The sequence below is a fragment of the Chanodichthys erythropterus genome, chromosome 8 (genome assembly GCF_024489055.1).
Source record: "Chanodichthys erythropterus isolate Z2021 chromosome 8, ASM2448905v1, whole genome shotgun sequence".
In the NCBI taxonomy this organism is placed as follows: domain Eukaryota; kingdom Metazoa; phylum Chordata; class Actinopteri; order Cypriniformes; family Xenocyprididae; genus Chanodichthys; species Chanodichthys erythropterus.
This window is the reverse complement of record NC_090228.1, coordinates 15044143-15070479: the sequence shown is the minus strand read 5'-3', so window position 1 is coordinate 15070479 and position 26337 is coordinate 15044143. Positions and strand designations below refer to the sequence as shown.

General features: G+C 39.5%; 1 protein-coding gene across 6 annotated transcripts in view; it reads right to left on the bottom strand.

Annotated features, from left to right (window-relative positions):
* Positions 1–8119: 8119 nt before the first annotated feature.
* apaf1 (apoptotic peptidase activating factor 1) overlaps positions 8120–26337 on the bottom strand; it is a 30284-nt gene continuing 12066 nt past the window's right edge. Inside the window, exons 19-28 of one of the 6 annotated variants that reach the window (XM_067391983.1) lie at positions 24001–24126; positions 23801–23920; positions 23594–23719; positions 21751–21873; positions 21089–21217; positions 20240–20365; positions 19327–19452; positions 18152–18298; positions 11470–11565; positions 8917–9045 (exon numbers count right to left, since the gene is read on the bottom strand). In XM_067391983.1, coding sequence (XP_067248084.1) covers positions 11500–11565; positions 18152–18298; positions 19327–19452; positions 20240–20365; positions 21089–21217; positions 21751–21873; positions 23594–23719; positions 23801–23920; positions 24001–24126 — 1089 coding nt within the window. In that variant the 3' untranslated portion in view covers positions 8917–9045; positions 11470–11499. Of the gene's footprint in view, positions 9046–9075; positions 10572–11469; positions 11566–13446; positions 13607–18151; positions 18299–19326; positions 19453–20239; positions 20366–21088; positions 21218–21750; positions 21874–23593; positions 23720–23800; positions 23921–24000; positions 24127–26337 lie in introns of those variants that run through there. The other 5 variants (XM_067391984.1, XM_067391987.1, XM_067391981.1 and 2 more) reach the window with 5 other exon arrangements.

Below are 26337 nucleotides of genomic sequence, written 5' to 3'. Positions count from 1 at the left end.
TTAGTCTTCTGGGTTTTGACAACATCCACACTCTTTTGTCTTTTCTTGTTGAATTTTTGTTGAATGTAATGAATTATAACTTGTATCAATGTACCACCTACCCATCAATATTCTGTACCCATCTATCATTCTACACTCTAAAAAATGCTGGGTTGTTTCAACCCAAATTTGGGTCAAATATGGACAAACCCAACCGTTGGGTTAAAAAATGCATTTAAAAATTTAACCCAATGGTTGGGTTTGTCCATTTTTGACCCAAACTTGGGTTGAAACAACCCAGCATTTTTTAGAGTGTACCTGTTTTGTCTGTCTGTCTGTTACTTTGTCTATCGATATGTAATTATTGTTTGTATTAGGTCTATGTATTTGTGTGTAGCCTACTTATCAGTGGCCTCTGGGGAACTGCCACCAATTCCAATTCAGTAAAGACAGGGAGCGTGTTAAAAGATGTGTTTTGATAAGGACTTGAGTGTGAGTTTCGGGATAATATCTCCCTCAGGCTGGGTGGCATAAGGTTCACTTCTCGTGCACTCTGTTTCCATGGAGCTCGTATCTTTCTCCACATAGCATGTAACACTACTTGGTTACGCTGCAGTAACAGATGTGGAGAAACCACACAGCCAATTGACTCGGAGGAACCGACACAACAACGGACAGTTGTACTACTGAAATCATAGAGACCGAAAAGTTGTTTGAACTTTATGGTTTGTATAAAGTTTAAATAAACAATTGAGAAGTAGGCCTACATCTAACAGACATTTATAGCCTCGATTTGACCTGCAGTGGGTTGTATTCCCCAATCTGTAAAGCGTTTACTGCATCTTTCTGTCAGAGCCTTAAATAAATCAGATGGCATTTCAAGAGGCGTTTACATCAAGCGAGACGAGCCGACCGACGTAACCTTTTTTCAAATATCCTTCACTTTCCATTCCATCACGTAGTTCTTACAACAAAGATAGAACGAGAGAGATAATGGGATAACTGTAGTCTCGCGTCCCAGATGGTGCGTATCCCGAAGCCTTTGACTAAATTAAGCGTCAGGGGATAACCATTTATGTAATTATCTTACAGATCAATTAATTAACACTTACAGAATGTGCCAAATAGATTTCTGCAGCGATATCAAAATAAAGTAGGCTTTATAATCGTTCAACTAGTTCAGTCACGTTGATATAAAAAGAACAAAGAGAGCTGCGAGAGCCCAGAGTATGTGAGAACTGGGCCAGAGCCTTAGGAACACACAAAATCAAACTGTAGGGAGCAAAAACAGCCCTCACCTAGCATTTATCAGCTCTGACGAAAAGAACAAACTGTGCTTACCTACCACTGTAAGCAAATATTGAAGATTAAGATCATTCCAAAGTAAAGCTAGCTTATATCGACAACCGAATATGTGTCTATAATAGGTATTTGTTAAAATAGGCTTGTGTGCTTACGACCATTTCATTGAGCATTTTATCATTTTGCCTAAAGCGTATCAATAGCAGTCTTTATTTATGTCCCGTGTGGAAGAAACACACGAAGCAACATTTGCAGGCCATTTTACTTTAGTAATGTTGAAGTAGATAATCAGAGATGATGATGCGGGTTCCCTCTGGGATTTCTGCTGGGCTTTTAGTGTTGCGTTTCCATGTAAAATCAGGTCTGTGCTTAATATTAGTTTTGTTAATCAAAACGATTAGACAAAAGGTGCATTCACGCCATGCTGCAATTGCCTTTACAAGCCTGAACAGTAAAAAAGCGTTCATGTTGTTGTAGAATTTGCAATTACAGCGTGTAAACGACTTGAAGAGCTACGACTTTGTACCACGTGGCCGCCGTGCTACTTGACCACCGCCGATGTAAGGTGCGGTCGACTTGAAGCGGCGCCGCACAGACCGATCGGTGTACGACATCAAAGGAAGGCCAAAAGTATAGATTACTTTTTCCAATCAATCTTATTGATTATTTGTCTATGAATGTAATGATCACTGTAAAATGTGTAATGATCTGCTGTAAAAAGCTGTATACAAAAGCTCCTAGATCACTTATTTTCCACAGCTCGTGTCTGCTGAAATTTGTCTGAAGGATATTTTGCAGTGTTTCGTCAGGAGAACAATCCCAAAACACATGAAATAATAGTACAACCCACTGAAGAGATGTATAGTATGTCTTTCCCTAAAAATCAAAGATGGCGCTGCGGTGAATAAGGTCTGTAGTCACTTTTTGAGGATTTAGCAGCAGTTGTTTACAAATGTGAATCCTGAAATGTTTTGTTCATTCACGAGATTAAAGTAGCTGCTTGAATATGTTCATTCAGCTGTATGATCAATAAGGTGAAGTCACAACCTAACTTTAGTGCTATCACCATAGCGACAGCTTCAAACATGGCGGTGTCTATAAAACCGTGAAGTTTTACAATGATTGACAGGGTGTAATTAAATAAATGAGTCCAATTGAGGTGTGAGTTCATCCATTAGATATTTGAAATAACTACCAACAGCGCTGTATGAACGCAGCCATATTAAGGGCAACACATCAGACTGACAACGGCATTCTAGTGCTGAGTAAAACTTAGCTGTAGTAGTCCAAATACTTACTTCAAAACGACGACATGGCAGCGTAAGAGAGCCTTGGGATGTTTTTTTTTTTTCTTTTTCTTTTTTTAGACGCTCCTGCACCGAAGTTTTGCTGCTATGGTAGGCCTATGTCATTTCGGTTACAGAGCGTGTAGACAGAGCACCATTTTATTTTGTCTGTTTAAAAAATTCCCGTACTTTAGATAGGCCCGATATTTTTGAAATAACTGCTGAGTTTCAGCGTGGCCGGCAGCCGCCATCATTTGGAAATTAAAGAGTGCAATGAATCGACGCATTTGACTCAAGTCGACCTATTTACGTACTCGACGTAATCACGCAGCCCTACATTAAAGTACCACGAGAGGGATTAGAAAGCATAAGGAGCTATAATGACAACATGGTGTGAATGCAGCAAAAGATCAAACATTAATTTTTTAAAGTACAGTAGCTATCTGTTTTTTTTGTAACGTAAGTTTCTAGTTAGACAATTACATATGTGTAGTCAGCGGCTTGAAAATATGCCCGTGTCTGTGTGTTTTATTTTGTCCCCTGCAGAATCAGCAATTAATCACTCACAATACTACCAGGAATGTGTATTAAATTATATAATATTAAATTTGATTTGTTTGATTTCATGTTGACTTTATCACACAGGTAGGCTTCTGCGCAAAGAAGGTAGGTATACGTATAAAAACATAATAAAGATGTGAGAGTGAAATTGGAAGATAAGGAATGAAGCAGTCATCCCATAAAAGGCTACGATGAAGTCATGTCGATCAGTCTGAGTTTTGTGTCTTTTGAATGTATTTTCTTAATACAACACTGTCTGTTATGCTGCAACTCTGAAGCAGCTATAATGAAGCACGTGGGCTGCCCCAGAAATCTTGGGTGTGTTTCCACTTAGCTTTTAGCGGGCTTTGACACCGGGCACCAAATCTGGGTGCGATGTTCCCGGGGACCCCCCGCATCGTTGGTCTGGTTTCACACTCAGGCCCTGTCCCAAACGGTACCTTAAGCCCTCGCAATCTTCCCCGAGTGCACACTTTCTTGACGTATAGCCACTCGGACTGTCGGGTAGAAGCGATCGCGGCCTCGCGGGCTCCGCAAAAGTGCGCATCGAGTGCGCGCAACGATGGGGGCACTTGTGAGCACCCTTCCGAAACTTAAAATGACAAATGGGACATGAAGCGTGTCATTGGTGAAAGGGCCTCACTTGATTTAACTGAACCCTGGCACACTTGCATACACAAACTAATGTGATCACAAATGTGCTGTTTTAGACACTTGTTGTATATTTTGAACCCGAGCCACAGTTCTGTCAACCCATGATCACCTTTGAAAACACTGACGTGCGCTGAAAGTTCAGATGCAGCGATAACTGTTATTTTTGTGGGGTCGAACTCATCAGGTACCCCTGCCTGCCGGCGTCAGAGGTGAGACGAAAGGGCATTTTTGGGAGGACGCCCAGCATCCTAAAGCCAGCTGCCATGGCAACACTGGCTACGAGCCCATTAAGGGTTTCACCTCCTCTGCGGTCCACGACGGGAGAGGCGAGAGAGAAATGACACCTGCCGAAGAGCCACATTCATCCGTCAACGAGGCCAGATGCGATTTGAGAGCGAGCAGACTTTTAGTTTTACCTCCCACCCAAAGAAGCCAAAGGAGCGACCTAAAAGGAAAGAAGGAAAGGTTCCTAAACGGCACGCAAATTGTTGATATCAGCATAAGAACGAGGCATATTTAGGCCAGGTCCTGAAACGTATCTGTCAGACCGCCTCGCACTCCTGACTCGACACATTTTGGTTTTAAAGGCCAATAGCAGCTCGGGGTGGCAGCCTGAAGTAGGAAAAGGCCTTTAGAAACACACATACGTGAACAAGCGCAGGGACCACGCGGTCGAAGACGAATGTGCTTGACTAGCGTAAAAAAAAAAAAAAAGAGTTGAAAAAAAAATGTAGTTGATGTTGTGGACAGCAGGGTTTTCATTGAATACATTTTAATTGCTTTGTGTTATTAAAAAAAGACTTTGAATATAGTGCCAGAGTTGCATGGGGAGCATTTATCTTCTCAGAACAGTACTGTAAAGCAGGTCTGGGCAACTCTGGGCCTTGAAATTCACTTTGCTGCAGAGCTAAGCTCCAACTGTAATAAATCACACCTGAATAAGCTAATCAAGGTCATCAGGATTACAGGATTACTTTTGAGTTTGATTTAGTCGGCCAGGCCCGCCATAAAGCTTTCCCGCGTTCCTCGGAAGAAGGAACGTCATACGGGTGAGTAATGTATGACAAGTTTTGGGTGAAAGATTCCTTTAACAACAAAGGCAACATGTATTTCTTCCGCAAATTACATTTGCTCGCACAGCTTCAGGGGCAGGATCGTGTCCAAAGCTCTGCAGGCATCCGCCGTCTTGTTCTTTCGGGGGGTTTTTTCATACGCACACAGTTGGCCCCGTTCCACCTGACCTGACAAGAGCGAGCAATAAAGTAACCTCCGACACCGAGAGCAGCTGACAGGAACTTGGGCCAAGGTTCAGGTAGCTGAGGCAGGGGGATGCACACGAGTCGGATATGAGCAAAGCCTCATAGAAATGTCACCGAAAGTGGTATTACGTTGTGAAAGTGTGGACTTGAGGGTTTAGGGTGGCATTTGGGACAGTGCCATACTAAAGTGTAAACCTTAATTACCTGGTTCAGGTGTGTTTGACTGGGGTTGGAGCTAAACTCTGCAGGACAGTGGCCCACCAAAAGCAGGATTGTGGTAACCAGGTTGTCAGGCCAAAAAAGAACGGTCCCACTTTATATTATGGACTTGCATCCAAAAATAAGTGTAATGTATTGGGTTCATATTGAATTGCAAAACACTTTTGCTGCTATTGAGGTGGGATACGGTAAGGTTAGGGAAAGTTTTGGTGGTATGGGTAGGTTGAAGGGATGGGTCAACGGTGTAATTTTAAATGTAACTATAGAAATTAATAACAGCTGTAATTACATGCAGGTGTTTTTAAAATATAAGTCCAATGGGAAAACAGGATTCATTTAAATGTAGAGAAGAGAAGTGATGTGTACATGAATGACCAATATACTGTATCGTGGGAATCGAAGAGATCACCTGCCCTATTCCAAACATCAGTTTTTGTGTAATGGGCAAAAAAGCAAAGGAAAAGGTAGACTTAGACTAGAGTTGCTTTGGATGGGCTGCAGGATGTTGCGACAGGTTATATAATGGTTTGCAAAGTGTTTTCACTTGACCTCCAGCTGCATTTCACCAGAACATAAGAGCTGAGAATGGAAGAAGAGGAAGATGTGGTTTGGGTGATATAATGTATGATAAATTTGAAAACTAGACCTGTCAGAGGCCCATGGGAAAATAAGCGCAGGGAGATGTACCTTCCTGCACAGTTAACTTAATGATCAACTTTTTCTTACGAGTGGTTTGAGGGTTGGCTCCAAGGTAGATGTCCAGGAACACGATTGAGCACCCAGCTCTATGAGTACAGCAGACAATCACTCAGCAATCAAGGGCCTGCCTGACCATCGCATCACAAGAGGCTCCATGAGCAAATAAGTGTTCAGTAGTGCAAGTGGTGTAATGACTTAATGTGAAACTTCCACTCTTTTAAAAGCATTAAAAAAAAAAAAAACACACACCATTTCCCATGTAGTTTCATAGGGCAACACGTTAAGTAGTAGACCACACCTCAATGGCAGCAGCACATTAGTGAAATGCAAGTCGTGGCACAGTAAGAGATGTGTGGAAGATCAAGGATAAAAGCAGCAGCATGAGCAATTGGATGGAAGATGCATGACTGGGCAACTGACCAGATGGAAGCTACAAGCTGGAGTAGTGCGGCTTTGATGTAATAAGGTATGGTGAGTAAATGAAAAGCAGTGTGTAGAGCAAATACTTGGATTGTTTTCATGGTCATTTGGGAAGAGAAAAAAAAATAAATTAAAAAAAAAGGGATTTACTAAGTATTTATACTTAGCGCAGCCCCCTCCTTCTTCTTCCTCCTCCTCCTATTGTACTAAATATACTATATAAGTATTAAAGGGATAGTTGGGCCAAAAGTGCAACATGTATGATTGCCTTAAGTTCTTTGAAATGTGCCATTTTCTTTCTTCTTCAACACAAAGGGATGATATTTTCAACAATGTTAAACTCAACACTTTTAGGGCACCATTCACTTACTTCCATACTACTTTTTTTTACCACAGAAGTCAATGGTGCCTCAAACTGTTCACTTTAACATTCTTCAACATATCTGCCTTGTGGCATTTTGTTTGTTGTGTTGAACACATTTCAAACAACTTGAGCCTCAGCCAATCATACATGTACCACTTTTGGCCCAACTGTCCCTTTAACTGGCCTTAAACCTCTTACCACTCTTCCAAACCTTGCCCAATATATCCTACCCACTACACATTTTGGACATCTCCAAACACACCTCATTCAGGTCAGCAGCTCACCCATACAAGCTGCAACACATCAATTGGGTGTCCAAAGAGACCTACTAAAATGTATAGTGCCTGAGATACAGGGAGCAACAATTGCAAGAACTGTACCACTTACCCCTTGTGCTGTGTTCCAGGTCAAAAATGTCCAACCTTTACAATTGCTTCAAACTCTTAGCATTACGCTATATTAAGCAACAAATATTGGATTACACATTTTCAATTTGCACAGCTTTCAAAATGATTGCTCATAGGCCTCCTTGATCTGACCTTACACATGTTTGGTTTAGCATCATGCTGATGTGCATAAGCTCAGATCAATGCCACCTACGATCAGTCACTTCCAAAAGCTGTCCTAATTGAAACAAAACTCACTCAATCTCCACATTTCTTCCAATATTTGCCCACAACATAGCACAAAACATTTAACAACTTCTCTACACTGCCCATTCTTGACCAGGAACACACTTATTAGGCTGCATCAACGCTGCGGACCAATCAGTATGACAAAGTACCACAAGGCCATTTGAAAAGCATAAGCTGTATGCTCTCCAACCACTCTCACGGTACATTGGTGTCCTACACCAATCGGTCTGCGTGGCCCTAATGCACCTGGCACAAGCCTAAACTCACCTGGCTCTGCTTTCTCACACGCCACAACAATCTGAGCTGGAGCACGAATTTCAGTCACACTAAATGCAATCCTGAACCAAATCACTTCAACAGCCTCCTCTCACCTCAAAAACACTAACATCCTTCTAACTCTCAAACAACTTCAGCAAACTATTGCTTCAGCTTGGATTGTACAAATGCGCCACGCAGCACTGCTTGACAATGACATTTGGACATGACACTGTGCTGTCTGTTCTCATCAGCCAGCTGCCAACAGGAAGTGTCAGAAACAGACGGAGCATGACCGCTGCTGTGTCAGCACTCCCATGCATTAGTGTCCTTTTCCTTCTCGCTCTCAAAAGCATGCATTCAAGAACCATCAACCTTTTTCTCTTCAACACTTCACCCTCAACTCCAGGTACATCTACAGGGAGGGGCAAAACAAAAAAAACAAACAAACAAAAAAAAAAAAAAAACACCACAATACATTCATTCACATCAATCATATCAGGATCAATAACAGACAAGACTGCCTTGGTGTTCATTCAATTTATATTCACATTAAGATATAAGCACCAAAATCAATTACACATTCACCCTTTGGTAATCCAGTGGTGCATTAACTAACTTGAATTCAGTTACAGCACTTCATTTTGGATCATTACAAATTTTCACTTGTAAACACAAGCAATTACATTTTTTTGCATCGTCCAGGGCAAAAAAAAAAAAAATAATAATAAAAATTGATTCCTCATTGTGTTTCAAAATTTACTGAAAACCCTACACATACTTTGCTACATCACACAAAAGTGAGCCTCTCCAGCTACATTAAATATAAAAGGCTGTACTCATTAGCTTACCTCAAATGCCTCATTTCATTGGTGAGCCACTTTATAGCCCTTACATGTAACGCTGCTGACACAAGTCAAACCTGAGCCTTCAAAACTGGCAAACACACAAAAATGTGCTTTTCACATTTTTACACACATTAAAGGCATCAGTTCAAACACATGGCCACCGAGGAAAATCCCACACTGGGCTGTGCACACTACTAAAATAAAAAAAATTAAGGCTTCTGTTATAGTTCACAGTACTTGGGCTTCAAATGCACATTGTCATAGTAAAAGGACAGATTGTCTTCCAAAACATTATAAAACCCCAGCGAAAACTTCAAATGTTACAACTCGCTTTGATCAAGTCTCACCCTTACCTACAATTGTACAGAAAACTTGGTTTTTAATAATGTTTTATTTTTTTTCCATCTATATTCCTCCTCCCTCCACTTTCTTTAAAACATAAAGGATTCCAATGCTGTCCACAGTCAAAAAGGTGCTGAAATCAGGCGACACGTGAATCTTCTTCAGATTGGCTCCCATCGTGTAGAATGTCTGCAGGGCCTCTCCCGTCTCAACGCTCCACCACTGCAACAAAAATACAAATACAATTGGGGTGAAAGTCTGTCATAAGAAACTTATAGCTTTTTACCAACAGCACAACATGGAACACGTCAGAGAACCCCCGTTCCCTACAGCTACGCTCAAACACACTGTTCTGGTCAAAAAGCAGCAAAGGAATACTTATATGAATGTTAACAACTGCTAAATGACAATACCGTAAGCACTGACAAAATGAGGCCACCGTGCAGCTACTGGCCAAACCGTCAGCGACATTGACAACAGATGCCTCCGACCGCAGTGCTTGTTTTTACACTCTCCTTGTGCAGATGTGCAAACGCAACACCCCCGACAGACTCGTTAATCGTACCACCCTTGTGAATTAATGGCTCTCGTTTGCATTTAAAAGGTTCGTTCTATGCAACTTACAGCTTTGTGTTCAAATCTCACTGCCCAGTGTACCAGACCTCCAAAAATAAAGTGGCCAGAGAGGGACGTGATTGCCACGTGCAGCCGGTATAGGATATTGCTCAAGTCGCATTTCTTTTTCCCTTCCCCCAATATAGACTGTGCTCCATCTCTTTTTAGTTTGAGACCATAAAGGTTCAGACAAAAGGGTGAGGCACACACACACACACAAAACCCCAGTCATTCGTTTGTGCACACACAGATGATAGTGGACAATTGAATTATTTGCTATGAGATCACGGCTTGCCGCACAGGAGGCTTCTTCTAGACACGGCCCGTTCATTACTTCAAACCTGATGTTTGGAACACACGTTTCTAGTCCTCATTGGGTGGATTTTTTCCTCATCAGCCAACAAAAGCCTACAAATTTAGGATTATGAGCTCTTTCACAGACAACATGCTAACAAGTGCCATTACACAACCCACAGAAAAAAAAAAAAAAAAAAAAAAAAAAAAAACACCACCAGTAAAGGAACCGGCTTCAATTATTCACCAGGCCAAGGCCAAGTCTTGTACTTTTTCCTGCCTCTTTTTTGCACTTTTCATTCAGAGAGCTGCATTATTTCTCACACGGTATAGTGTACTACAGTCTACAGACACAGACCTGACCTTGTTCCGCTCCATCTACTCTACTCTTCTCCAAATGCATGATTGTGCACCTAAAATGCAAGCCACATGATGAAAAAAAATAAATAAAAAAATCATCAATTTCTAACAAAAGCCACTGTGTCCCAGAGTTGATGTGCAGCATAATTATTTACATGTAGCACACTGGGCGGATTCAACAAGTTTCTTTCAAAAGATCTGCAAGGGAGGGGACATCCCGTCCATCTGGCGCTAGCTTGACTCATGGTTGGTTCAAGGAGAGTGTATTGCATGAATTAAAAAAAAAAAAAAACCTTATGATTGTCAGCTTGTATGTGTGGAAATGTCATTTCTCAGGAGGAGATTTGCAGTTCATGACTTATTTCAGAGACAGCTGAGGTCTGAAGATCAGGGGTCGGCAGTCATCCTCTGACCCCGGAGGTGCTGTGAAGTTGAGTGACGTGCCCAAGGGTATAGAGGAAGCCATCTTACTACTTGGTCTACAACCCAGAAAAAAATACAATATTGCCATAATCATTACTTCTACCAACCACCATGTGGGAATCTTGTGTTTGCAATTATAACAGCATCCATTTTTTACTGCAAAAATTCAAGAATAAAATCATCCAATATTTATCATGCTTCTCTAGCTTCCAGTAAAAGTGATTAGAAAAGAATTACACCATATACACTACCTTTAAGGTGCTACTTTAATGACAGAAATGTCATTTTTGGGTACTGACGCTTATGTCATTCCACACCCATAAGTCCTGTGTTCACAAATTAAGATATTTTGATAAAGGTCTTACGGGTGTGGAACGACATGGTGAAATTACATTTTTTGGTGAATTAACCCTTTAACTATACTTGCGCATCAGAAGCAGGAAACAACCAACAAGAGGGGAGCCCGCCTCCATGCAAAGCCAAAATTATTCAAGACCTCAAAGGCTAAAATATTGATGCAGACACAATCCCTTTTCTTTCTTTCCTACCATCTCATTCTCTTTTACTCTGTCTTTTTAGTCCCCTCTCTCATTTTATTGTGTGCGGGGAGGAATCCTCGACTGGCGTCCGCACACCGCGGCATGACAAAAATGGGGTGTACGCTGTGCTGTCGGCCCTCCGTAGCATCTTCCCTGCGTGAACTTGCTTTGACAGATCGTCTGCCAGGAATCAGGAACAAATCTGAGTCACGGCACTGGCGCGTGTCTGCCTGCCCGAAGCTAAACATTCAGATCACTTTCAACCAGATAAAGTCAAAGTCCTTATGACCAATGAAAAACATAACTCATCTTTATACACATAATTTGAAATGACAAGAAATAACCCCATGAAAAAACATTTTTTTCTCAAGTTTTAAACCATTTAATGGAGGTGCTGTGACGAGAGCAAATGTACCTTTTCCAAATTTGTTCCAAGGTTGTCATCTCAATGGCCAATGTCTGACAAAAATCCATCTCTCTCAAAGTCAAACGTCTGCCCCTCTGGACAAAACTGAAATGCAGGACATCACTCAAGTACACTAGGACATGGGTGTGAGACGACATTTTAATAGTGAGTTAACATCTAGGCAAGTAGATTACATTTTTGGTTGAACAGTCCACTTAAAGGTGCCCTACAACTTTTTAAAACATGTAATATAAGTCTAAGGTGTCCCCTGAATGTGTCTGAAGTTTCAGCTCAAAATACCCCATAGATTTTTTTTTTTTTTTAATTCTTTTTTTTAACTGCCTATTTTGGGGCATCATTAGAAATGCGCCAATTCATGTTGCGGCCCCTTTAAATGCTCACGCTCTCCGCCCACGGAGCTCGCACTTGCCTTAAACGGTGCATAAACAAAGTTTACACTGCTAATATAACCCTCAAAATGGATCTTTACAAAGTGTTCGTTACGCATGCTGCATGTATGCGGCGGATTATGTGAGTATTGTATTTATTTGGATGTTTACATTTGATTCTGAATGAATTTGAGGCCATGATCCATGGCTAACGGCTAATGCTACACTGTTGGAGAGATTTATAAAGAATGAAGTTGTGTTTATGAATTATTTTATTCACGGACACAAGAGCCATCGTTATTTTCATTATTAAACACTTGCAGTCTGTATAAGAAACAATGGTAAATTTAGCCACATTTAACAGTACATTAGCAACATGCTAACGAAACATTTAGAAACAATTTACAAATATCAATAAAAATATCATGATCATGGGATCGCGTGAGTTATTGCACCATCTGCCATTTTTCGCCATTTTCCTTGGTTGCTTATCTAGTCTAATGATTCAGCTCTGCACATCCAGAAGTTAATACTGGCTGCCCTTGTCTAATGCCTTGAACATGGGCTGGCATATGCAAATATTGGGGTCATACATATTAATGATCCCGACTGTTACATAGCAGTCGGTGTTATGTTGACATTCGCCTGCGTTCCGGAGGTCTTTTAAACAAATGAGATTTATACAAGGAGGAGGAAACAATGGAGTTTGAAACTCAAGAGTTCAGTACATGGAAAAGACATGCGCTGTTATTCAACTATGCCAATATAAATTCAATTTTTAATTCTAGGGCACCTTTAAGCACATCACTTAAAATCAAAATTTTGCTCTGCTTCCGACACAAACCTATCACATGCTTTCAAAGGGTTTGGAATATAGTTTACAAATCACAATTATACAGAATAGATGCATAACTGAACTGTTCAAATAAACTGGTGTGATGGCAATAGCTGCTTTGCCCAACTATTTTATAAAACATACCAAACGCACAACCGAGAAATGTAGAAATCAGAGCAATAGCAGGTGTTGCAATCTGTGTCAAGCTCTCCTACAGTACAAGTGCTTGTTCTGCCGCTGGCAAACACTGAAGCAAATAGATTGAGTAAATTCTCTCAGAAACTATTACATAAGCATTTGCTTGAAGCTGGGGCTGAGGTTATAATCTCATTTTATGAAAAAAACAAACAAAAAAAAAAAGTAACTATTTTGGATTTAAGAGGCCAAACAGGTGATTTCATAAATTTCTCATTGCAAAGTGCAAATGCTAATACTAAAATTAAATAAAATAAATAAATAAATAAATAAATAAATAAATAAATAAATAAAATAAATAAATAAATAAATATCGAGTTCACCCAAAAAAAAAAAAAAAAATTATTAATAATAATAATTTCTCAATTACTCACCCTCATGTCATTCCACACCCATAACACCCTCAGAACACAAATTAACATATTTGGATGAAATCCAAGAGGTATCCGACTTCTCCACAGACAGTAATTTAACCACCACTTTCAAAGTCCAGAAAAGTACTAAAGACCTTGTTAAAGGATTAGTTTGATATTGAAAATGAAATTCCCTGATAATTTACTAACCCCAATGTCATCCAAGATGTCCATGTCCTTTCTTCAGTTGAAAAGAAATTAAGGTTTTTGATGAAAACATTCCAGGACTTCTCTCCATATAGTGGACTTCAATGGACTCCAAAAGGTCAAAAGACTCTTATTCCTCGTCTGGTATCATTTAAAGACCTTTGAAGCTGTAATGAAATTGAAATTATCTAGTGAAACCACTCATTTTCTAAAAAAAAAAAACAAAAAAAAAAAACAAAACATAAATGCTCATCTTGAACTAGCTCTCTTCCAACAGTGTTGAGAAGGCTAAGTGTATTACTGCCCTCAAAAGGTTAAAGTTTGAACCAAATTGTTATATACTTGCACTAGCATATTGAATGACAATTATTTCAAACTTTGACCTGTGGAGGGCAGTAATACACTTAGTGTCTACACTGCTGGAACTCTAATAGAGAAGAAGACAGCTACTTCAAGATTACCATTTGTGGTTAATTTTTTTTTTTTCTTTTTTTTTTAAAAAATTACTGATAGTTTCTCTAGATAAGACCTTTATTTCTCGTCTGACATCATGTAGAGCTCTTTGAAGCTGCACTGAAACTAAGGTTTTTGATAAACATTCCAGAAAATTAATTTACTCGCCCCCATGTCATCCAAGATGTTCATGTGTCTTTTTTCAGTCAAAAAGAAATTATCAGGAAACTTTAATTTGAAAGTGAACCTTTAAAATAGTCCATCACTGAAAAAAAAATAAAAAAAATAAAAAAAATTGTCGCTTCGTAACATTAAGGTTGAACCACTGCAGTCACGTTGATTATTTTAACCATGTCTTTAGTACCTTTCTGGACCTTGAAAGTGGTCAATAAATAGCCTTCTATGGAGGTGTTGTGTTCCAAAGATGAAGGAAGGACTTCCAGGTTTGGAGCGACATGGGGGTGAGTAATTAATGACATTTTCTTCATTTTTGGGTGAACTAACCTTTTAATGATAATTAACAAACACCCGCCAACTCTTTAGACAGTGACTGAAAGAAGAAACTTAGGGAGAATGGATTTGGCACCGATTCAATGACGGGTATGAACAACAGTCCTGACAGCAAGACGAGAACAAGTCCATCTCCCCGTCTCTGTGGCACATCCAGACCCAACGGCCCCAAGCATTGCTACTGCTGAAAAACAAATAGCTTTTCTCACCTTTGCTCAACAGTAGAAACAGACGAAAGAAATAAAGTCTCTTATTTGCAGGTGAATGCTGTTGTGGGACTCCAAGCAATAAACTGCTGTGATATAAGCATTCTGTCTGGTAGGTGAAGGTCTGGATGCCCTAGAGCTGATGTGTGTGAATTACTAGGAGTCTCCAAAAAGCAACCAAATCCTCCAGAGAACAAACACTATATATGTGTGTGAGAGAGAGAGAGAGGGGGAGTGTGATTTAATGCGTTTGAGCCTCTTCCTTAGTAAAGGTGTAATATCCTGGCTGACCTCATCCGTTTGTCCTATCCTCCAGGAAATATGTGTCTCATGCAAAGGAACACTGTGTCACTCACACACCCGCAGCTATAATAACCATTCGTCCTTTATGAGTGAAAGCTAAATGAAAAGAGGCCTTTATAAATCACTCACACACAGAAAACATTACCTCTCAGAGTGAAGGGCAAAACGAGTTATCCAGTCTCATACATGCACAAAACATGCATGAAGGATGCTACGCGTCATCCGGCAATCTGTCAGCTAGATTTTTAAAAAAGGTGACATACAGATAAAGATGCAAAGACTGATGCACTACAGATATATCGTGATGAATGAGACCGAACACAAGACAAAAAAAAAAAAAAAAAACCCCTGCTGGTTTGTCCTTTGAGACAGGACATGGCTTGGACGTGTCTTCAGTCCAACCCACTTATCCACAATGAGGACAGACAAGGGGCAGATTACGTGTTTAACAATTCATGATGCATTCGATTTCAGTTAGGAGCGTAACAATATACTGTTACTGTTAACGGTGATATTTAAATGAAACTGATATTGTTTTAATACTACCCATGCAATAATGTATTTATTTATTCATTTTTTTCACTTCGGCTGGATGCAACCAAATCGGTGAGATTTACTGCTTGCTGTCAGGAGTTGAAAATGGACACATGGACTCGGACAACTTCCTGTAGTGATGCTTGTGGTGTTTGCATACTTTATTAGAAATGAAGCACAATAGATGCAATAATTGTCAAAAACACATTACTACATTATTCATGTACATACAGGCGCTGTATTAAGCAGTATAAAATTTCAACCTACCATTAAAAAAAACGTCTTTTTTTTTATTAAACCGTTGTATTTTGAAATTCTGATATTGTGACAGCCCAACTTTCAATCACTTTCAATACTTTGTTGAATAAAAGTTATTTTTGTGCACAATTTTCATCAACAGGGAAGAGGAAAAATTGTTGAATAAAGTCATTTGTTTTTGCGCACAAAAAGTATCCTCGTCGCTTCATAACATTAAAACGCTGTAGTCACATTTACCATTTTAGACATGTCTTTACTATCTTTCTGGACCTTGAATGTGCTCATTTCATTGCTTTCTATGGGAGAAAATACAATTCAAACTCCGATTTCATCAAAAATATCTTTATGTTCCTTAGATGAACGCAGGTCTTGCAGGTTTGGAAAAACATAAAGGGGGTGACTAATTAATGACAGAAATTTCATTTTTTGGTGAACTAACCATTTAAGTAGCTCACTGCTGTACTTTTAGGCAGTTTTGCTGGACTGCATCAGTGAAAATACACTACCATTTGGCATGAAAAACACTACCATTTAACACCTCACTCACTTATCGTCCATCTCTAAATGAACAACCATAACCATACTTAACAGTCTATGCATTTTACCCACTGCAAAAACAAATAACTGGCCTGCTTCCATCCAAAACAAAGTCAGTTGTTCATGTACTCAGATGGACTGAACTGAAAAACATGTCAAAAGAACAAGCGTTGCTGACGGCCCGATACAAATACGTCACAGACAAACTACCGAAGGCGACCACCAAAAGACAGATGAGGCTGAGAGGCAGATCACCTCAAAGCGAATGCAGAGAGCTGCCATGCTGAACAAGCTCGGGCATGGCCATGTCTACAAGACTCTTCCTGCTGTCTGAATGGCCAACTAATCTGGGAGTTTAACAGAGCAAACAAGGCTTAGCTTGATGTCACCACCACATATTTTATTTCTGTCAAAGTAATTTCAAATTCAGCCTGCAATATCATTCTCACCACTATTGTTTAAAATATTTTATTTTTAGGGCTTTCGGGCACATTTTATTTACACAATTGGTGACAGGAGATGGTGGTGAAAAAGACATTGCAGGCTGGATTTGAACTTGCACCACGACTCAACGTGATAACTGCTAGGCCGTGGCACAGATCTTCATTTTGCCATATCTGAAATAAACCCAGGGATCTGTTACAGTAAACAAGTAGGCTAAAACTACCATAAGCAAACCATTCCACTGAAAAACAGACTTCACACAACATCTGCTCTGATATATTACCAGATCCTGCAGGCGACGTAAATTCTGGAATCAGAACAAGTGCATTTCCAGCAGGAAGCGCAGCGTGACGCGTCACGTCACATCTCGCACACCTCCTTCCTTTGTGTGGTCGTAACAGATTTACAGCAGGTTTGGTTGGGTCTGATGAAGACGACGTTTGGCTGATGATTAATTTATCATTTCATATTACAGACGGCGGGATCCTGAGCGAGAGGACAGCCGGTGATCAATCAGAGCTTATTATGGGGTCTCCGACGGACCCGCTCACGCGCTCAAGCGGAGGGTCATGAGCGCGGGGGCAGCCTGATGCAGACGCATTTGATAAACTGACAGATTGATGTGTGATGAAGCGTCATTACGCCAGTGACACTTACACAATGTACAGACGGCTCCGAGTATATTAATAAAGTCGCAGTGTGTGATGGATAATGGGTGACACAGTTGATGGAAGTTAGTCTCACACAGTTCCTGACATGATAATGTGCCTCTGTGACATGAGCGATTGGACGAGTGTCTGCCTGATAATACAGATGAAATGATGTCACAAAAACAAGCAGCAGGGCAGTCGAGTATTACTTTTGCTCTAATAATAATGTCTGAATTAAAAGGGTTAGTTCACACAATATTATTTCTATCATTAACTTCTCACCCTCATGCTGTTCCAGACCTTTGTTCATCTTCTGAACACAAAATTGTTGAATAAAGTTATTTTTGCACACAAAAATATTGTCTCTTCATAACATTAAGGCTGTAGTCACATGGGCTATTTGAAACAATGTTTTTACTAACTTTGTGCTTTGAAATAGGGAGGTCAGAAAACTCAGATTTCATCAAAAAATATTTTAATTTGTGTTCTGAACATGAACGAAGGGTTTGGAACGACATGAGGGTGAGTAATTAATGACAGAAATTTCATTTTTGGGTGAAATAACCCTTTAAGGCTGATTCCAAGATGGCAGTCTTTATAGCCGATTCAAATGTTTACCTCAAACTCACAAGAGGCATTTCTTTTAGGAAGCAGGCAACACTGGTTATGTGGTTTCACTGAACAATTAATTATGAACCACTTCTTTTCATATGAGAAACTAGATCTTAACCCAACAATAACCCCACTAATCAATAAAAGTTCTGAACCCTGAATAGTTTGCTTGTAAATGGCCATTTCATCTACATAACATGTGTACCTTGATGTATCCGCCAGTAGAGACGAGTACTCTGTTATCTGGGGAGAAGTGCAGGTCGGTCACCCATCCGCCGTGGAAAGAGTCCATTGAGTCCTTAGTGTCCCTGGAACAGATCTTCAGGAGGGCTCCATCTAGCATGCTCCACAGCTTAAAGAGACACAAAACAATAAAACATTGATGTTACACAAAAGAAAAGAATGATCAAATTGCATATTACACTGCACAATATAAAGTAGACCCATTTATAATGCATCCTTGTTTCTTGTATGAATTTGATTCGAAAAATCACATGAGAAACTAAAACATGCCAAAAGCAAATACATCCATTCTAAAGCCTGATTTACAGATATCACACTATGATGTGCACTTGGCGTTTCTCAGTGGCAGTAAACACTATTCAATAATAGAGACGTGAGCTTTGAAAAACAGCACCACGGGCCATGAATTATAACATCACAGCATTTCTCCCTCTCCCCGTTTGTGGTTTTCTCCCACTTTCCAAATTTTCCTCGCTCTCTGCGAGCAGCATCTTTAATTGATGAGGTAGAACTTTCCTTTACACTTCTGAGCACTGGGGCCCGTCTCCCAGCAAGAGAAATTCAAAAGAGACAGACAGTTTGGCAGAAGTGACAAGCAGGGGATGCGGAGTTTTGAGAATTGTGCCAATCAAAAAGTATTTGTCCGCATGTCGTTTATCTTAATATCTGTATTAATTAAAACATCTCCATTCGCTCTCAACGTAGCCATAATGTCCACAAATTTAGTTTCAACCTTTGCCATGAAAGATTTTACAACCATATTTGGGTGATTCTTCAATTAGAGAAACACTTCTGTCCCTTATGAATGCACCCGTGTTATTACCTTCAGATTTATTTTCATGTTGAAAATGAGAAGTGACAGGGAGCACAGCGATCAGGAACACAAACTGAAACAGTACTTTGAAGATCAGAGATACTGCATCTTTAATTTGAAGACTTTTTACAAAAACATCTGAGTTGCTTTACTAGGCATCTATTGCTTTTTAAAGCAATAGATGCCTAGAAAACTTTAGATGCCTACTTGAGGAGAAGCCTTTTTTTCAAGGAGATGCCTTCTTGAAAAAAACTCCATAATCAGATCTTTATTCCCTTTCTAACACTGATGGATCACAGTTTGAAGTTTAACATGTTATTCACCCTTATTTCTCCGTTGTCATCGCCAGTTGCAAGTCGCTTGTTGTCCCAAGAAAACCGGCAGCTACGGACGCAGTCCTTGTGTCCCTTCAGCAAAAACGTCATCTCCCATGAGACGCTGCTCCACACCTTAGGCAACAAAAATCAGCAGGTATAAGCCATTTTACTGCATAAACTGAACAGGAGCAAAACTGAACACCGTCTGCTACAGAGCCAATTTGAAGAGATCTAAATCTCATTGAGTGATCTCTTTGTGAAAAGGTTAACAAATCTAATAATATATGCAATGGGAATGCGACAAGGGTGAGCAAATATCAATTTTCATTTTTGGCTAAACTGCTGCTTGAAATATTCGCTTTCCCAGCTCTAATTTTAGTCAGAGTTAGTCATTGAGGCAGGTCCATTTGGCATGACTGATTTCTGATCAGCACTCCAAATTCACAATGCCATCCTCTCTGATCGTCGTGAAGTTCTGGCAGACAGACGTGAACATGGCGTCGCATTAGAAAGCTCTTCTGGTAGAGGCGTGTCGCACAGATTGAGAGAACTTGATCTCATCACGCTCTCAGGTGAGCAGGCTGACCTCCGATACCACAAACAGAAGACGCTTTGCGTGAGTGCGGTACAAAGGCTCACTGATACTCAGAGTTAATTAGCCAGTATTTGGCTGAAAATGGCATCATTAATGCAAGCACCCTGGGCTCAGTAGAGATATTCCAGATAGCACACTACTTACACCGTACCAAAAACAGACTCGCACCTAGAGTAAACAAACTAGTGGTGTAACAAGAGCAGGTGTTCGCACAGTCAGAGTCCAGGAACTACACACAGAGGCAGACTAAGCTCTGTGACTTTAAAGAATATCTTGTCCTGTGATATTGATCTGATGTATGAATTTGTGCCCCGTTTCGCTGACCTTAGCAGTCCTATTGGCCGAGGCTGTGGCAAAGAGCCGTCCGTCAGAAGACACGTCACATGACAGGACAGCACCCTTATGACACACAAGGTCTTGCAGCATCTGCCCTCTGTTCAAATCCCAGACCTGCAACAGAAAGAAACAAACTACTTTTGCTGAAAATGCCAAGAGATACTTTCCATGAATGAGATACACTTTGGGTGACCCATGATTTTATTTAAACCATTAAAACAAACTATAAAAAGGAACAGAAATTTGAAAAGCTCAATTTATTTTGAACTCCTAACATTAGCAAAATCAAGGTTTAGCATCTTTTCATGGAACAATTGCTGAAAAAAATACAATGCCGTTTAAAAGTCTCCATGAAATCAATTGACAATTCTTATTTTTCACGGAGTACCATTTATTATAAAAGGATTAATCCGTGTATATTATATTTTTAAAATTCTAAATCTATATTTTTAAAACTGAAGAGAAAAGATGATCACAACTTCCATTTAAATGCCGACTTTAAGCGTCTCAGACCCAATTTTGTACCCCATTTGAGAAAAGTGGCAGGAAGTTGTGGACCATGTAAACAATCTTTACCACAGAAGCCCGGACTACAACTGGGGTGAACTGTAAAAGCATTTAACCACATGCATCACCTAATTATCATGGTTGACTGCTTTCAGTCCACAATTTGGGCTTGATAACCATGGTTTGTACTAAAAGCGACAGACAATAGAAAAGAGCTAAATGTGGTCTTCACGTCATCCTTCACACTCTGCATGTGCTTAAGATGCTTTCATTGGCAATTAGGAAGAAGAGAGAACAGACTGCAGAACACAAGTTAGAGGTTGCGATTACCTTAACGGTGCCATCAAACGACCACGAGAATAGATGAGGGGGGGAAGAGGAGTTTAAAAGGTGAAACTTCCTGATTGGCTCCGTATGACCCTCCAGCACCAGACACTCGCCTGTCCTCCACTTCCACACCTGAAGACAGGCAAATGTTCATCCTCTCAAATGTTAAGCACTGCAATTGAATGGTCTTTTGAAAGGGTTTGCAAAGAATCTAGTATTTGTTAAACTCTCATCCTACTACAAAATGTCCTAAAAAGGTCTTAACGGTCGTCACTATCCGTTCCTACAGAATTTTAATGGGCGTGCAGCTGTTCACAACCATCAATTACTAAAAAGTCTTCCTCATACTTCCTCTGCTTGTCATTAACGCAATGAATCAGTGAGCCCTGTAATGACCCATCGCATGAAACTTCTCAAACTAACAGAACAGCTGCAGCAGAAGTTCGTGAGCATGTGGCGTAATTACTAAATTGCACCTGCGAATCAGACTTGTCATTCAACCGTCCTCACAGCCAAAATATAAGTGATTATATATTAGAAAGAAAAAAAAAAAAAACCCTTCACATAAGTGTTTGAAATTATATAAATTATATACATTTTATTTATTTTTAATTCATTTTTTCCCCTCTAATCTCAATTATACGAAACAGCTGCAAGTGAATTACCCGAACAGTAGCATCTTCTGAGGATGTGATGAGGGTTTCACTGTCATCAGTGAACTGACAGTGGTGAACAGTCCTAGTGTGGCCTGAGAGCTTCACCGTTTTTCCAGATGCAACCTCAAACACCTTCAGAGAATGTAAAAAAAAAAAAAAAAAAACACAAAACAAATTAAATTAGTGCAGAATAAACTAAGTTGCAATAGTTTGATAACTTGTTTGTGTACAATTATGAATTCAGTTGTTTAATAACTACATCTAATATACCTGAAATTGCTATCACTTTTTTTACTTTATTCTCAATGTTCAGAAAAATGAAAATACACACTTGGGGGGCAAACTTATGACAACATTACACAAAGAGCTAAATGGGACAGGGAAAAAAAAAAAAAAAAAAAAAAAAATCCTTAAAAAGGACATTTTTTTTTTTGTTAATGGAATGTTAAGGAACACATTATGTAAAAACACTACATAAAATAAAACACTAATGACAAACACAGTTATAATATTAAACTTTGGCAGTTAATACATCAATATTCCTCCATGTAAATGTGATTAAAGCAGTTTATAAGAGCACACTTGAAGGTGGGTCAGTTCACCCTTCTCTGTCAGGCATTCAAGAAGACCAGACTGACTATCGGCCCTCTCTGCTGCATCTAAAACTTCAAAACCCAAACTTAAAGCTGCCTGGGGCTATGGGAATGTGTGCTGTGTTTTTGGAAAGAAAATAAGAGGCATGTGTGCTTTCAGGCTGGTGTTCTGGTCTTGTGAGTCACACAAAAAAAAAAAAAAAAAAAAAAAAAAAAAAATCTAACCCTTTAAGAGCACTATCCATGTCAATGTATAGAACAGCTTCATATATTTGTTAGAAACTTCAATATTCAGGATTTTTCTCATTGTCAATGAACAGTCCATAATACATTCACATACACTTCCACTCACCATACCTGCACTGTACCTGTCTCTAGCCCTAGTGCCAGCACAAAATCACGCTGTAAGTTCAGCAGCTGCAAGGTTCTCCATCCAACGTTCTTCAGAAACTGTCTAACTTTCACTCTTCCTGTCTGCGCACATACACAAACACAGTCCTCATCTCTCTAGTACAACTCAATTTCTGTGATTTCATTGATGCCACACTCTCCTTGGGGGGGAAAAAAAAAAAAAGCCATGCATGAAATGCACCATTACAGACTAACTGCATTCACAACACTACAACTGCTTTAGTTCTGCTCATCCATCTGGCGCCCTCTGGTGTTTCAAAATGGTACCAGCATTACTGCAGGTGAAGCAAAGCCTTGCATTTAGAAGCTGCAATTCAAACTTCATAAAATGTTAATTTTTCTAAACATTTCAGTTCAAAACTCAACCATCAACATTAGAATGAACACAAAAATAACCTCAGTTTAAATATATAAAAATTGGATAAGTTTAAATAAAAAAATAAAACAAAGCTTAAATATTATAATGTCACAGCTGCTGTCAAAAGAGATTCATTTGTATTGAACCTGGAACACTAAAGGTTTCTCCACTGTCCCAAACATATCAGTAACATCCATTACACTACAGCACACTGTACAAAACAGGAGGACAACGCTCGCCTCCAGCATGACAACATTCAGAGAAAGAAGGGAAGGGTTTGGGAAAGGAAGGGCGAGAGATTAGAGGGCTGAGTGCAGTTGACAGCCACGGTAAATCTCATTGCCGGAGGTGAGTCAAAACACCCACAAGCATCCTGAAGGCTATTTTTACCCAGAGTGCTTTGCATGCCCAAAGACACATATTCAAAATGATTATAACATTAGGATGAGACGGCTCAAGATGACAATACCCCACAGGTGAGCTGCAGTACCTGTACAGTTCCATCCTCAGTTCCCAGGGAGACAAAAACAGCATTTCTGCTGATACAAGTACAGCGAATTCTGGACGGCAATTCTTCACTCTCATATAGAGTAGCACCTTTGGATCCAGTCTGTACCTGGAGATTCACAATGAAACATGACAGGTCTTAAAAAAAAAAAAAAAAAAAAAAAAAAGTCACAATCTAGGTGGACAGTACCTGTAATCGGTTTCTGCTGTCGGGCGCCACTATTGTAATATCACTATGGGAGAAGATAACATCAGTGTCCCTCTTCAGAGCCACAGCAGAGGAGGTGTGAACCCGATCCGTCTCCCACAGCTAGACAAACATTAACACTTGTTGTGATAACCGGTCAATACTGCAAAAATTGTCACTGAGAAGGACCAAAGCTAGCTTACTCTGATAGTCTGATCATCAGAAGAGGACAGCAGCAGTGAGCCGTCAGGTGAAAACTGGACACAATGAACCCAGCTCAGGTGACCGTTGCATTCAGCTTTCTTTTTACTGGTCTCAAGATTCCACAGCTTAAAATAAATAAATAAGCTGAACTGTTGTCATCGTTGATAAACGTTTGTCTGAGAAAGGTTTATGAAATGTATTGGCTGCTGAAAATTAAGTTTTGCATCACAGGATTAAATATACATAAAATTGCAAACTTTGTGACCATATGTAAAGAGACCCAAAGATTTGAACCATGAAACCATAAAGAAAACTAACTAATGTTTAACTAATGAATCTTACTGTAAAATGTTAGTGTATTAACTAACATTAACTAACCATGAGCAATACATTTGTTACTGTATTTACTGTATTACATTAGTTAATGAAACCACAGTTGTTCATTGTTCATGTTAGTTCACAGTACATTAATGTTAACAAGATTTTAATAATGTATTAGTAAATGTTAAAAGTTAACATCAAGATTAATAAGTGCTGTATAAGTGCAATTCATTATTAGTTCATGTTAACTAATGAACCTTATTGTAAAGTGTTACCAACAATACATTTAAATTGCTTCCCTCAGACACAGAAGCTAAAACACGGCATGACATTTAGGAGCAACAGCATATTTAAAGGCAGGGTAGGCAAAACACGTTTGATTTGGGGAATTCAAGACGCATGGATCCTAGGAATACCAAAACAATGGCAGAGAAACAGCAAGCAAAATTCACAGTACCGGCCTATGCAGTTAGTAAAGGCAAACCAGGCAAAAAAAGGAAGACAGTAACAGTACACGAAAAGGCAATGAACAAAAAGTCTTAGGATAAACAAAGAAATAAAACGCGAGTTAATATCGGCGTGGCTTTCCAGCGATGGCGAGAACTGCGAGCAGGATTGTGCACAGTTTGCACGCATGCATCAATCGGCATTTATCATATATGCATCATATGCGCCTGCCTCGGGACCTGCCACTGTTATATAACCACGGAAGGTCCCGAGGCAGGCGCGCATAACCGGGGCAGGTCCAGTGGCAGCTCCCCCTGCCACGCAAAGATTTTACTCCCTCTCAACTGAGGGAACTCAAGGGGCTGAAAAGTGACTCCTTGATGGCTTTATTTCTGCTGGACAGGTAAATCTTTCTTTTTGTATTTTGATCATACATATTTTTTTGTTTATTTTTTCATGAAGCATGTGTCATTAGCACACGTAGCTGCGTAATATAGCTAACATAACATTACTTAGCGAGCCATAGTAGAGACGATAAATAATCTATAGGCCTAGCTCAAGATGATAGCTATAGTATTGAATTGTGCGTAATTTTGCTTTAGATAATACATGTTTAACAGATAGTAGGCCTAACGTTACTCCGCATCTAGGAACTTTTCTTTGAACTATATTTACCCTCTGTCTAACTCTTTTACCATGTTCACCTGCACGTTTTTTTTCGCCTTTGTTTTGTTTTTATATTCTCTACCTATGTTTACTGATGTCTTTATCTTGTATCTGTGTGTGTCGTACACACTTTGTTGTATGTGTGTGTTATTATTTTGTGTCTGCAATGCAGTTGTGAGTTGATATTTGAATGTATGTTACTCTGTTTATCTGTAGAACAACGTATATGTTATGAATCTTACACGAAATTCATCTTCATCACAGTGTAAATGATGGTAATGGAAAAACGTGTATCATGCAACCTGTTTTTAGCTTTGCCTTATAGATAACTAGCTCGTTAGCGAATCAAAAAAATATTTTAAACTTTACCAATATCAATATGCTAGCTTGATAGTGAGTACTAAAATACATCTTGTTTGTTTTCTCTTCATAATTATAAAGTTATTTTTATTACATGTGATTCTGACATGATGTCACTACATGCACTGTGCTCCTTCCTCTCCGCTATATAATGAGTCTTCCAGCTCAGTGGTCGGAGTCGAGCGTTCATGCGTTTTGGGGGCGTGGCTTTGGAAGGAGCCCAGAAGGGAGGGGGTGGAGTGAATGGAAATAATGACCTGTCTTTAAAACAGTCGTGAGAGAGTACAGACACTCGATTTTTATACTTTTTCAGAGTACTTACATTTTAATTATGTATTGATATATAAAGTTTAAACAAATTTTGAAAAAAAAAAGTTTACACATTTTTTACCTACCCTGCCTTTAAGTGATTATATAAGTGATTTTAAGCAAACAAACATTTTGATCTGTTGGTCACACAAACCTTACGAGTTATTATGAAGCAATATGCTTTGAAAAGGACATGCATTGTGAAAAGCGCTATACAAATGTATTATGTTTGG